Here is an 11,479-nt window from a genome sequence, read left to right as displayed (position 1 = left end):
TCCATAAAAGTAGATGGAGGGAGCAAACTCCATAACCCTATCAGCCCAGATGTTTTATCAGAAATAACCCAGCTGGGGGACAGTCCTATGTGGGGTGCCAGCCTCCCAGCACCAACTTGTTTTACCCACGAAGGAGAGATGCAAAGCTCCCTCTCCCCTCTCCCTTCTGCTGTCCACATCCCATGCAGGGCGCCGAGGGCTGCCAGACATCACCCACGCCGTCGGGCAGGCCTAGGGCTGGCTGCGGTACCCGGCCACCGCCGAGTCCTCTGGGCTAAGAGAGGCAGGAGCAGCCCCGGGCGGACGCCCCCAGGCCCCCAGTCCGGCGAGGCCCCGGCGCTCACCTTCCTGGAGGGGCAGTGCCGCCCCCTCGAACCCCCGCCCCCGCCGAGCCCCCCTCCCCGGCTATAAAGGGCAGGGCACGGTCCAGACCCCTGCTCGCCGCTGCCATGGCCGCGCTGCGCTTCGGGGGGGCCCCGGCGGAGCCGCCCGCCTTCCCCGCGGGCAGGTGGGCGGGGGGCGGCGGGCCCGGCCCGGCCTCGCCCGCCCTCAGGACGCTTCCCTCGGCCGAGCCGTCGGAGGGGGCGCCGGCAGCCTCGCAGCGTCGGAAGCGGACGAGCTTCACGGCGGCGCAGCTGGAGACCCTTGAGCTGGTTTTCCAGGATACCATGTACCCGGATATCTACCTGCGGGAGAAGCTGGCGGACGCCACGCAGATCCCCGAGTCCCGCATCCAGGTGAGGGGCGCCGGCCACGCCGCGCCCGCCGCGCCGGGGCCGCCCCGCCGCCCTCACCGCCACCCTCTCTCCCCAGGTGTGGTTCCAGAACCGCCGCGCCAAGTCCCGCCGCCAGCGGGGACCGCCCCGCCAGGGCCCCGCCGCGCCGCCGCCACTACCCCGCTTCGCCGCCCTGCGCGCCCCGGAGCGGCCCCGCCGCGCCCTCCCCGGGGCGGCCCGGGCCGAGGACGGGGCGGCCCCCTACGAGTGGCCGTCGGCCGCCCCCTTCCCCCCCTGCCCCGGCTTCGAGGGCTTCCCGCCCGGCCAACCCGGCGGGGCTGAGCCCGCCCCGTTCGCGGGGAGCGCCGCCGGCCCCTTCGCGCCGGCCCGCGCCTTCTGCGGGCAGTACTCGCCCGTGTCGGACGCCGAGGACACCAGCGGCTACTCCGAGTCGGGCTCGGAGTGGGAGGAGAACGCGCTCGGCGCCTTCCGCGCCCTCTGAGCGCCGCCCCGGCGGGACGCGGCCCGGCCTGGGCAGAGGGTTAACCCACAGCCCGCCCCGTCAGACCCCGTCCCGGGCGCGCTGCTCGGGCGGGCAGCAGCCACACAGCGCGCTACCTCACCCTGCTGCTCTGCCACTGTTGCACTTTATCCGGTAGTAATTGATTCTACCTATTTATTTAAGAAAGATACGGGTCGGCTCCATCAGCTGAGGACATCTTTTTACACTGTACTTTAAAAGCTTTCCGATAGCGTGTTTTGTATTTCTATTTAACCTTCTTTAGCCAAAAAGCTAACCAAATCCACTGTGTTTAGGGGTGGGGACTGGTCGTAGAAAACAGTGGGATGGTCTGTTGGGGTTTTTTCAAAAAAAAAAAAAAATAAAGGTTTACATTTTTGCTCTGCTTGTGTGTGTTCTGGTAGGGTGTCTTACCTTGGCTGACATGGGGTAGGAAAAGTGGCAGATATCCCAGCTACAGGTTCTCTTCCCCAGTCAAGGAGAGCCACAGCTACAGTTCAGATGCCAATGAGAGACCTTAGGGGCCTGAAGGACAGGTTAGAGACACTGCCTTAAACCTTTCCTGTCAGTAGCTGTCTTAAATCTGCTCTCAACAAACATCCCCATTCCTGAACAAAAATGCAAATTTATGGACTAAGTGATATAAAACTCCAAATCTCAAGTGCTCAGACAAAAGCCTCCAGTCTGCCACTTGAGCCAAGGTCAGTTTTCAACTACAGAAAAGTAGGACTATTTTGTAAAGGTGCTTCAGCTTTGAATTCTAGTGACGCCACAGAAGCTGTTCAATGATGAGAAAGGCTAAAAGGCTCTGCACTGAAAGTGCCAAAATTAGTAGTAACAAAAGCCTCTCCTGTAATTCAGTTTATCAAGGAAGGATATATTACTGCATATGTATTCTGAGGATAAGACCAACTCTTCCTGCCTACAAAGTGGTACCAGAGCCTACCACAGCGAGTTGTAAGACTACAGTTATGGAAGAGCACCTGAATGCCACGAGGTTCGAAAGCACAGGAAACATTACCCATGTACTGGTGGCAGAAATACCCCATGTCAGGAATCAAGCTCCTGCTAGAATAAGGTTACCAGTGTACAAAATCCCTCAGTGCTACCCCATAACACACCTGTACTTGTGAGATCTGGGACAGCTGAATCCTGGCTGGACTGCAAGCTCGTAAGTGAAGTGACATTCTCCCTCCAAAAAACACAGCTGCCCTTAAAAAAACATGAAGTAAAAACCAACCTCAGGACACCACCTGTTTCCCAAGTGGAGTTGGGTGCAAAAGGAGCTGCCATGTTGGGGGTCGGGAAGACCCCTGAAGAAAAGCACTCACAAAAAATGAGACCATCATTTCTTGGAGGCTCAGGGTAAATTCAAGCTTACTGATTATAAGAAATGAAAGTAACTTGTTCTGCTCCTGCAGACTTCAGTTACAGTAGTTGTATTGAGTTCTTGACACTTGCTATGCTTAGGGCATATTCAGCAAAAACAGTCATATTTGTTACTGTCACCAAAATTCAACGTTAGCTTTAACCCAACATATTGGTACCCAAGCAGAAATGCAGCCTCTCAAAGAAGAGCTGTGTATATTCACATTGCCAGCGTGAGTGGGACAAATTACATGTGAAAGCACACAGATATGCTTATCACAAATGGTGTATCTTCCTATTACCCTGCAATAATTAAAGAAACCCCACATCAACACAAAACATGCTGGAGAGCACACTGAAGAATCCACATGTAAAAAACTTCATACCTATGGAATCAGACTTAAGTCTGGAGCATGCTGGTTATGCAATGTTTTTTGTGTCCACTAAGAACTAAGGTGGTTATGAAAAGCAGGTTGAGTGAATACCATTCTTGGTAGTGGTATCTTCCAGCATCTACAACTTCTCTCTCCCTCAGTTTGGGATGCTTGTTATCAACAGGGCCAAGTTGCCTCCTGGTTAGTCCTGGGAAATCCTGCTTATGGTGCATAAGCTGAACCTGAGCCCCAAGAGATCAGTGAGGACTGCAGAGGTGTGTACAGGGAGCAGCAGGCTGCTGTTGGAAGAGGCAGTCCTTGCTGCTGCTTTGTGTCTGCACCGCCACCCATCACCCCTGGCAGTGAGTTCAGTGACACATAGGCAGAAAAACCCAACAGAAACAGTTCCTCAGCACTGTGGCTCCCTGAACAGCAGGATAGCGCTGCTGTTTTTTATGAGCACCAGAAGACAAGGACAGGGGTGCAAGGGGATGGTTCCTTTTTCCCGAGTTAGCTGTAGATCAGATTAGTTCCTGTCTGACTAAACCTACGTACCTTAAGTTAGGCTTTGGCACCTTTCTCTATTTAAATGAAAAGGGTGGTGGGAAAGGACACCTTTCTGTCTTCTTTACCAAACAGATGCTAACATCACAAAATAATGGGTAACATAATTACAAAAGCAATTGCAGGGACCACCGTAATGTTCGATTGCATTATGAGAGGTAAGTTTCCATGGGTAATTCAGTTAAATTACTGTTTAGCATTATTTTGTAATATTTCTTGTAAAGTTTCAAAGTACCTTTAAAAACAGCTACTCACCTTGTCCTCATAACATTTTTCAGCAATTAACTTCTCTTAAAAAAACGACCTGAGACCATCTGCAAAAAAGTTTGCATTTTTGTGAAATATATCAACTCTCATAGCTCAATTTATTCAGTTACAAATTTCATTGAGAATAAAAGATTTATGCATTTCTCTTAATTAACAGAACAAGTTTACCTAAATATAAACTCTGCACTAAAGTTTTGCAGTGACACAATACCAACACAGAATACAGAAGCATCTTTAAACTATACAAAATTTTTAAATTGAAAATAATCCTGTTTACATATTCTTTATACATTAACATATAAAAGACCTTATTTAATGAGGCATCTAAAAGAATCAAAAACATCTCTACAGCTATCTCTGAAAATTCAAATCTGGAAACAATTCATTACACAGAAGCTTTACAAGACTATTTAAACAAACCAATACACACTTTTTACAAGATTAACATTCCAAAAGGTTAATTCCAATTCCTAGGCAGGTTGTCACTTTTTATTTGCGTAGTTTACCTCACTGGTTATTTTTCATTATAAAAATCTTCATATTTATATAGGTTGGGTATTGTTGAATAACCAGTAATATAATTTAAAAGTTGTGCAAAACAAACAAAAATTTGGAAAACCAGTATGTTTAACCAGTCATTTATATCAAATACCAACCACAGAACTTCTTTTGCCCTGTGTGGAGGGAAAAAGCCATAACCAATTTCTTTCTGGAAAGATACCAGTTACATTTTTATATTCCTTCATTAGACTCCTTCTATAAGTTACGATAAATTAAGAGCTCCAAGAAGACACTGACTGATCGACAGACCTGCCCAACATCCTCATGTTTACAGCTTATGTTTGCTGCCCCTATCCTGCTGCTGCTGTCTTAGATCAGGGACGGTGCTACCCGAGGGCTGAACCGGCAGTTCTCAAGAGCTACACAGAGGCGTAACTTTACACAACAAAGACCTGCCATGTGGCCACTAAACTGAACCATTTCCTCTTCCTCACTTCTAACATACCAGGAGACCCAACAGCAAGAGGTGCACAGAGTTAATTTGAACTTTTAAAAACTAAGTTCAAATTATATGAAAGTATGTTTTCAAGTTTACTATAATAAATGCAATTACTAAGAGATTACCAGTTAGCAAAACTACTGCATGTGAATAACAAATGGAGAAGTCTAATGTAATGCTGGCCAGTAATGCTGGTTTTCTTAAGAAGCGGATACAATAGATTCAAAAGGGTCCTTTCTGAGAGATTTTCTTTTCCCTTATCTTCTGGCAGTTAGGGTATTTGGTGAAGCCTATAGAAAGGAAGGTTTTCCAGAACTACTTGCTGTACACTTGAGAGGAAGTTTTCAGTCTCTGTTGGTGTTATTAGCTGCAAAAGCATGTAAATTTCCCATCTGGCTCAGACCACTCTGAATATGTGCAACATGGATCTCAACGTTATTCTGAAAACAACTATGGGAAGAAAAGAAGAAGGAAATAAATAAAAGTGTCAAACCCCATGTTTAAGAGTTGTGTCTGAATATTTCTACAGTGAACATCAAGATGTGAACACAGCCAATATAAAAATTCAGATGAACTGGAGAGCAGTAGAAACAAATGCAACCTGACAGAGAAATATGAGAAAACAGCATTTGCACAAACCGCTGCATGAAATCAAGAGTTACTGACTTGGGTACTTTAAATAAGGCTTTAACATGACCAGAGTTAGGGAAATAAAAATATTATGAAGACATGCTAAAATCTCCAAAATAAGTACAATGAAATGGAAACACTATCACCTTATTCGCTGGGTACATGAACCTTTAGCTGAATCCATTCCAACGTGTAATTTGCAGTGTTGATCATAGAGAAGTTTCACTAATGCTTGGGGTTTGTTTTTATTTTACTAATGAAAAATGCTATAAAACAGCATTTCTCAATAATTTTTTTGAAATAAAAGGCTATCCTACTATCTTTGGGAAAAAAATTAAAAATTTAAAGACTCGTGCAGCCTTCTGTCTAAATGCAGCAATACAAGTAATAAGAGTATAAGAAAATACTTAGCATTTAGGTATATTTTCTAAGTGATGTAATTTAGCAGCATTCTAATGATTTAAAAAATGCTGGTCATAAATTGCTGAAGCCTGCAGTGTACTCCAGACAAATATCAACACATTCTTGCTATTTTTCATAATGCCTCCTCAGGCACCTGCTTGTGAGAACTGTTGAAAAATGGCCCATCAAGACTAGATGGGCCTTTGATCTGGCACAATATGGCTGGTCTTCTTTTTCTTGGCTTAAAATCTTGCTAAGGGAAGTTGGTCAGAACCTTTAATTGTCTCATGTGCCAGCCTGTGGTATTTACAGACAAGAGGCTGAGTATGCTAAAAGAACACTGAAATTTTACTGTTCTGTGGTTTAAAGAACTTGTATTACCGATGGGATTTCAAAATCTGAAAGTGTTCTAAAATGACTTTTTAGTTGACATTAACGACTGAAGAACAAGAAAGTCTAGTTATTGCTGCACCAATTTAGCACTTTTTTACTTTTTTTTTTAAACAGGTTACTTTACTGATAGGTTCAAGCAGAAAACTGCTCATTTCACATACCCTGTAAGAAGCCCTCTTTCAGATGATACCCCTCCCTGTTAAGTAAAAGTTACCAGATTAAACCCCTGAATTATAATCAAACGTTCATCTCTAAAATACAGTAAGAACTGTATGCTGGCACAAAATGTGTAATTAAGAATTAAATATTCAAAAAGTTATACCTGATATTTGAGGAGTCTATTGAACTCTTAATGTCATTTAATGAATCTGTTAGTGATTTAAATTCAAAGGAATTCAGATCACCTCCTTCTGCTAGACACTGTAAGAGAAGAAAACAAAAAAGTTCTCACAGTTCAGCACAAAGAAACTGGCAGAGCTTTAATACTATGTATTTTATGGGAGATGCTATTTTTGCTATACAGCAAATACTGTACCTTGATTTGCAGTAATATTGCTGTAAGCCTAGAGATAAGATCAGTTAAATTTTCACTCTCAACACAAAGTTGTCCTGTTGATGAGGTATTTGCTTGCCTGACGACCTCCTGAGCTTCCTCTTCACACCTACGCCTCAGATCCGTGGGTTGGTCAGCAGGCTGGAGGCCCTGGTCAGGAGCAAGCTGCATAGATATAACAGAGAGAAATTAAGAATAAAAAATAAGGAATTAAAAATGTCCTTTGCATTTGGTGGATGCGTGAAATTATTTCAAAGAAGTTTCACGGGTTTATAATACACAGTATTTTTATTTCACATATGTGTATTTAAAAACAGGCCGCTGGTATCAGCAAAAGTGTCTGTCGCTCAGACAAAGGCACAGACAGAGAAGGAATCCAACACAGTTACTAACAGTGTCATTTCAAAGTGACCCCCAGCTATGCCCTATTCCCAAGGAATTCTGTTTTCTACTTAGATTAAGCAAAACCAACAAGTACATACAGATTCCAGTAAAATCTTACCTCATAACAATACTGTTGAACTTTATGCAAAACTTTATTTAAGTCTTTGTTGAGTTGTTCTAGATCTAGAACAATAGTTGCATATCTCCTCTGAAACTCAATGCTTATTGGCATGGAATAGGATTTCTGTGGAAAACACAAAGCACATTAAAGTTAATGCAGTACTGAACATTTATTGATTTGGAACTCACCAAAGGTAATTCCCACTGGAAAATAATACTGAGATATTTGAAATCCCAGTGTTTAATAGAAAAATATTAACATACAAAATATTAAAATGTAGTATTACTATTTATAATTCTAAGTGACAAATGTGTAGGTGACAACCACACTTTTATTCTCTTCTTAAAAGTGCTATGATAATCTATGGTGGTAAATGCTACAGAAGATGACTGTGGTCTGACCTGCTTATTTCTCCAATACCTGGGTATTCTCTCTACTGATTCATACTCTCTACTGATTTATACTTCTCTCTACTGATTCAGCAGAAAACTACCCTGTCAGCCTGTCAGTAAGGGAACAGTATAGGACAGTATGGCCTCGACCACCTCTGCTGCAGGATGGGAGGCACATTCGGCTAGTAAGTTAGTGGTCACTTGAGGATGACTCAGTGCTACACACCTTCTGTTACAGCTAACAGTTCTGCCAAAAGAGAGAGTTACTAGAGCTTATACTTGGTAACATAAGTATTTTGTAAGCACGATTTCCCATAAAAAGAATAAATTCCAGAATACAGTACTTTTTTTCTTATACTCTTTTCAGAATATAGCTTGACGTTGTTTGGGTGATATTTATGAAATTGAAACAAACAAAACATAAAATATATTATAAAATTTCTTCCAAAAAAATGGCCTCTTGCAAGATAAGATGGATGTACTTCCAGCCACAAGTTTGAGATACAGGTACCTCATACAATCAAACCTGTAGCTATAGATTTTACAGTACAGGATAAACCAAACTGCAAAGCCAAGACCCTTCATCAGGAGGATCCTTGCCAAAAACTCAAAATCAAGGTTTCAGTTATCAGTTCAGTTCAAAGTTAAACAATCACTGAAACAATCTCCAGGGATTTACAAGTCTGAATATCAAATAACAGGGCTTTAAACTAACACCATAATTTCAGAATTCACTGGAAACTAGCATAAATTTGACACACTGTCTGTAGCTCTGGAACACTGGATAAAAATTTTATGTTTCAGACCTTCAGTGACCAGCTTCCCTAGAGCAGACTACTCCAGGTTAGCTGTGAAAGCTGCAGACAGTTGTGAATTCCCTATCAGGAAAGGCCAAGGGCATTCTATCCTAGTGATGGTGAAAGGAATATTTCTCAGCACCAGCACTGTTTCTGATCCAAGATGTGCAAACAGGGACAAACAGTAGAACCATCAGACAAAAGATGGATGGCTTTCAGTGGAAGCAGGTAACACCTCTGTGTCACATCTAGATGCTTCTCTGAAACAGCCAGCATTAGCTTTACCTCGTCTTTATTGCAGATTAAGAGAAAAAATGAACTATCCATCCTTTTTAATCGTATTTGTTTATCCAAATGTTTACTGTTTTATGTACATGGTAATTTGTTTATAGCCTGCAACCCTGACTTGTATAGTGATGTCAAAACAACGAAATAGAAAATGTGCAGTTTTATGCATTAATAGCCCCTCTGAAGGCATCCCATGAGTCTTGTACATTTATTATTATTGCCAAATAATAATGGCAATTTTGGTCAGTTCTAATTTTGGTCAGTTCCATTTATTTCTATATTGAAACAGTCATTAAAAAAAAAAAGTCTTATTAAAAGGATTACTTTAAACCAAACAGGGGTTTTACTCTAACAATTATCAAATCACAATTGTGTGAATTATTATCAAAGTCTGAGAATTAAAGCGTACACCTGAATGAACTCAAAGGATTTGATTTTATTCACTTTCAGGTATGCTGTTGATGTTGAAGTGTATTTGGGCCAGAAAAAGATTCTTGTTCAAAGGAAATATATTTTAAAGGAGAAACAACACATATACAGTGGCACAAACGTAGATAGGATTGCCGAGGGACAAAGAAGATTAGAAGACAGACTAAGAATATGGCCCAATAGGAAGGTATCACATCCTCTATTTTTATCAGTGCAGCCTTGAATAGTAACGGAGTTTGCTTTATGATTGCTGGTTTACAAAGGAAATAGAGCAGGGAAGAATTTCAAAAGTATCTCTAAGTCCTTATCCAGGCTACAACAGACCTAAAATATATAAAATTTAACATTTTTTTCTAGATTCCCTTCTTCCCCATTGCTTTTTTGCTCCCTCAATTTTGTGGAATAAGAAGACCAAGAAAAATAGCAATACAGTTAATGTATGACTTAGTAACTGAAAGACGTGTTAACATCTGGGTTCTTGTCAGAGGAGTGCTACTGTCATTCCTGTGATTTCCTTATCTATGGAAAAGTATCAATATCTAAGAAAAAACAAAATATTTTTTATTTTAGGAAGAGTTGGTAATTTGTCATTATCACAGTTACTGATTGCAATGGTGTGTTTTAATCTTACTTCTCTTGGCATCTGCTTTAGTTACTAATACACAAAATTACAACAGAAAACATTTGATACACAAGAAAATAATGTAGTAACTGAAATGGCAACAAGGTTCTAAAGGGCTTCATCAGAGCACAAAAGAAGATAATTACAGAGACATGGGGATGGGGCAGTAGGAAGCAGAGTAACAGAATGCACACAATCATTGAAGGGACAAAAAGAGAAATCTTACCACAATAAATCAAAAACCTTCAACATTCACATAGTTTACATGAAAAAAAAAGTCAGCTTTTTGGTTTCAAGAAATAGAAGGGACTCCTCTTCCTCTTCATAAACCTTCAGCCTTCTGCCTGTTTGCTGCAGAGACAACAGCCTGAACGGGCGCTGGCAGAAGGTTGAGACTGATATCCTTCTGCTTTCAAGTTGATTTATAGCCATGGGTGGTAGACGAGGCATTCTTATCATTTTGATTTACTGACTGCTGATTAGATAAAGTTAGCATGAAAAACTATTCTGCTGCTGCTGCTAATTATGCTGTAGCTGCTCTGGTACTGTAATTTTAAATGCCGGTCAAGGGCACTCAGAACTTTACATAGAAAAATCTCTGAAATGAGTAATTGTTTTGGCCAGAAAGCTACGAAAATAAACATATAACATCTGTAAAGTAATATTATGATGAATGCCTTACCAGATAAACTTGTACCCTACGTTCTCAAAGTACAGTGTTTCCTTACTTTATGTGTCAACTGACATGTGCTACCCTGATATTAACATTAATCAGTTTCCAAATGCTTTCAAAGGAGAATCATATTTGTAACTACTGACCTCTCTGACTGGTCTTTAAAAAAATAAGAAAAAAATTCATGTTATAGAAAGCAATAAAATATAGATTTTATCTAGACTCTACCTCTAATTGTACCTATTGGCATCAGTTGTTAAAGCATATCCTGTTTTAAGAATTGAAAAGAGAACATTCTCACCAGCTTTTCTGCTTCTGTATTCATCTCTCTCAATTGTTTGATGTGTTCCTTCTTGATCATAAGGATTTTCGATAACCTGGTCTAAAACAAAGGAACTATTTTTAGAACGAATAGGTCCTTAAGCAGTTTTGAAATGCCATAGAAATTACAGATAAAAAACCATGTGTTTCATAATTTAAAATTTATTTCTCAGTTGTTCATCAAGTTAAGATGCAGAAATTAAAATTAATCAGAATTAAATGATGGATTTTCTAGATATTTTTAAAGCATTTCCAAGTGCCCTAAATTGATGAGTGGTAAAATCTATCCGCTGAAATTCCCTATAGGAATCTAATATAATTTATAGTCAGCAAGAGGCTGAGGAACTTTCATTTTTTAGTGGGTTTTTTTCAGCCTAAAAGAGAGCAAAGGGTGTTATGGCCATGTACTACAATTAATATCACTCACCTTGTCACACCTTTTTTCACACAGTTCTCAGCTGTGCCCTCTACTGAGCACCAGCCTTTTGTGTAAACTCCTGCAGTAAAACCTGGTATAGAGGCTGGGTCTGTTTTATACAGAACAACTCTGGGCTTTCCATTCCTCTCTTTCATAATGGGAATACCCTGTTTCCCCTGCCCTTGGGACCCAGTAGGCTGAAGTGGAAATCACTGGGAGGGCTCTCAAACACACACATCATTCCTAG

The 11,479-nt window shown here is 41.6% G+C and overlaps 2 protein-coding genes across 3 annotated transcripts in view; one reads left to right on the top strand and one right to left on the bottom strand.

The window, feature by feature from the left end:
- Positions 1–449: 449 nt before the first annotated feature.
- MIXL1 (Mix paired-like homeobox) lies at positions 450–1,218 on the top strand. Its single transcript, XM_027911444.1, has 2 exons — positions 450–737; positions 814–1,218. Exons 1-2 carry the CDS (start codon positions 450–452, stop codon positions 1,216–1,218), a joined length of 693 nt encoding a protein of 230 aa, XP_027767245.1.
- Positions 1,219–3,870: 2,652 nt separating this feature from the next.
- The window catches only part of LIN9 (lin-9 DREAM MuvB core complex component), a 39,541-nt gene continuing 31,932 nt past the window's right edge, over positions 3,871–11,479 (bottom strand). For both annotated transcript variants that reach the window (XM_027911375.1, XM_027911382.1), the window contains 5 exons: positions 10,795–10,875; positions 7,290–7,415; positions 6,770–6,952; positions 6,557–6,654; positions 3,871–5,259 (listed from right to left, as the gene is read on the bottom strand). In XM_027911375.1, coding sequence (XP_027767176.1) covers positions 5,154–5,259; positions 6,557–6,654; positions 6,770–6,952; positions 7,290–7,415; positions 10,795–10,875 — 594 coding nt within the window. In that variant the 3' untranslated portion in view covers positions 3,871–5,153. The remainder of the gene's footprint in view (positions 5,260–6,556; positions 6,655–6,769; positions 6,953–7,289; positions 7,416–10,794; positions 10,876–11,479) is intronic.

This window comes from Empidonax traillii, unplaced genomic scaffold, assembly GCF_003031625.1.
Source record: "Empidonax traillii isolate 1590-97213 ecotype Southwest subspecies unplaced genomic scaffold, ASM303162v1 scaffold31:size1920502, whole genome shotgun sequence".
Lineage (NCBI taxonomy): Eukaryota > Metazoa > Chordata > Aves > Passeriformes > Tyrannidae > Empidonax > Empidonax traillii.
The sequence above is the reverse complement of the archived record's forward strand: the minus strand, read 5'-3'. Positions and strand labels throughout refer to the sequence as shown.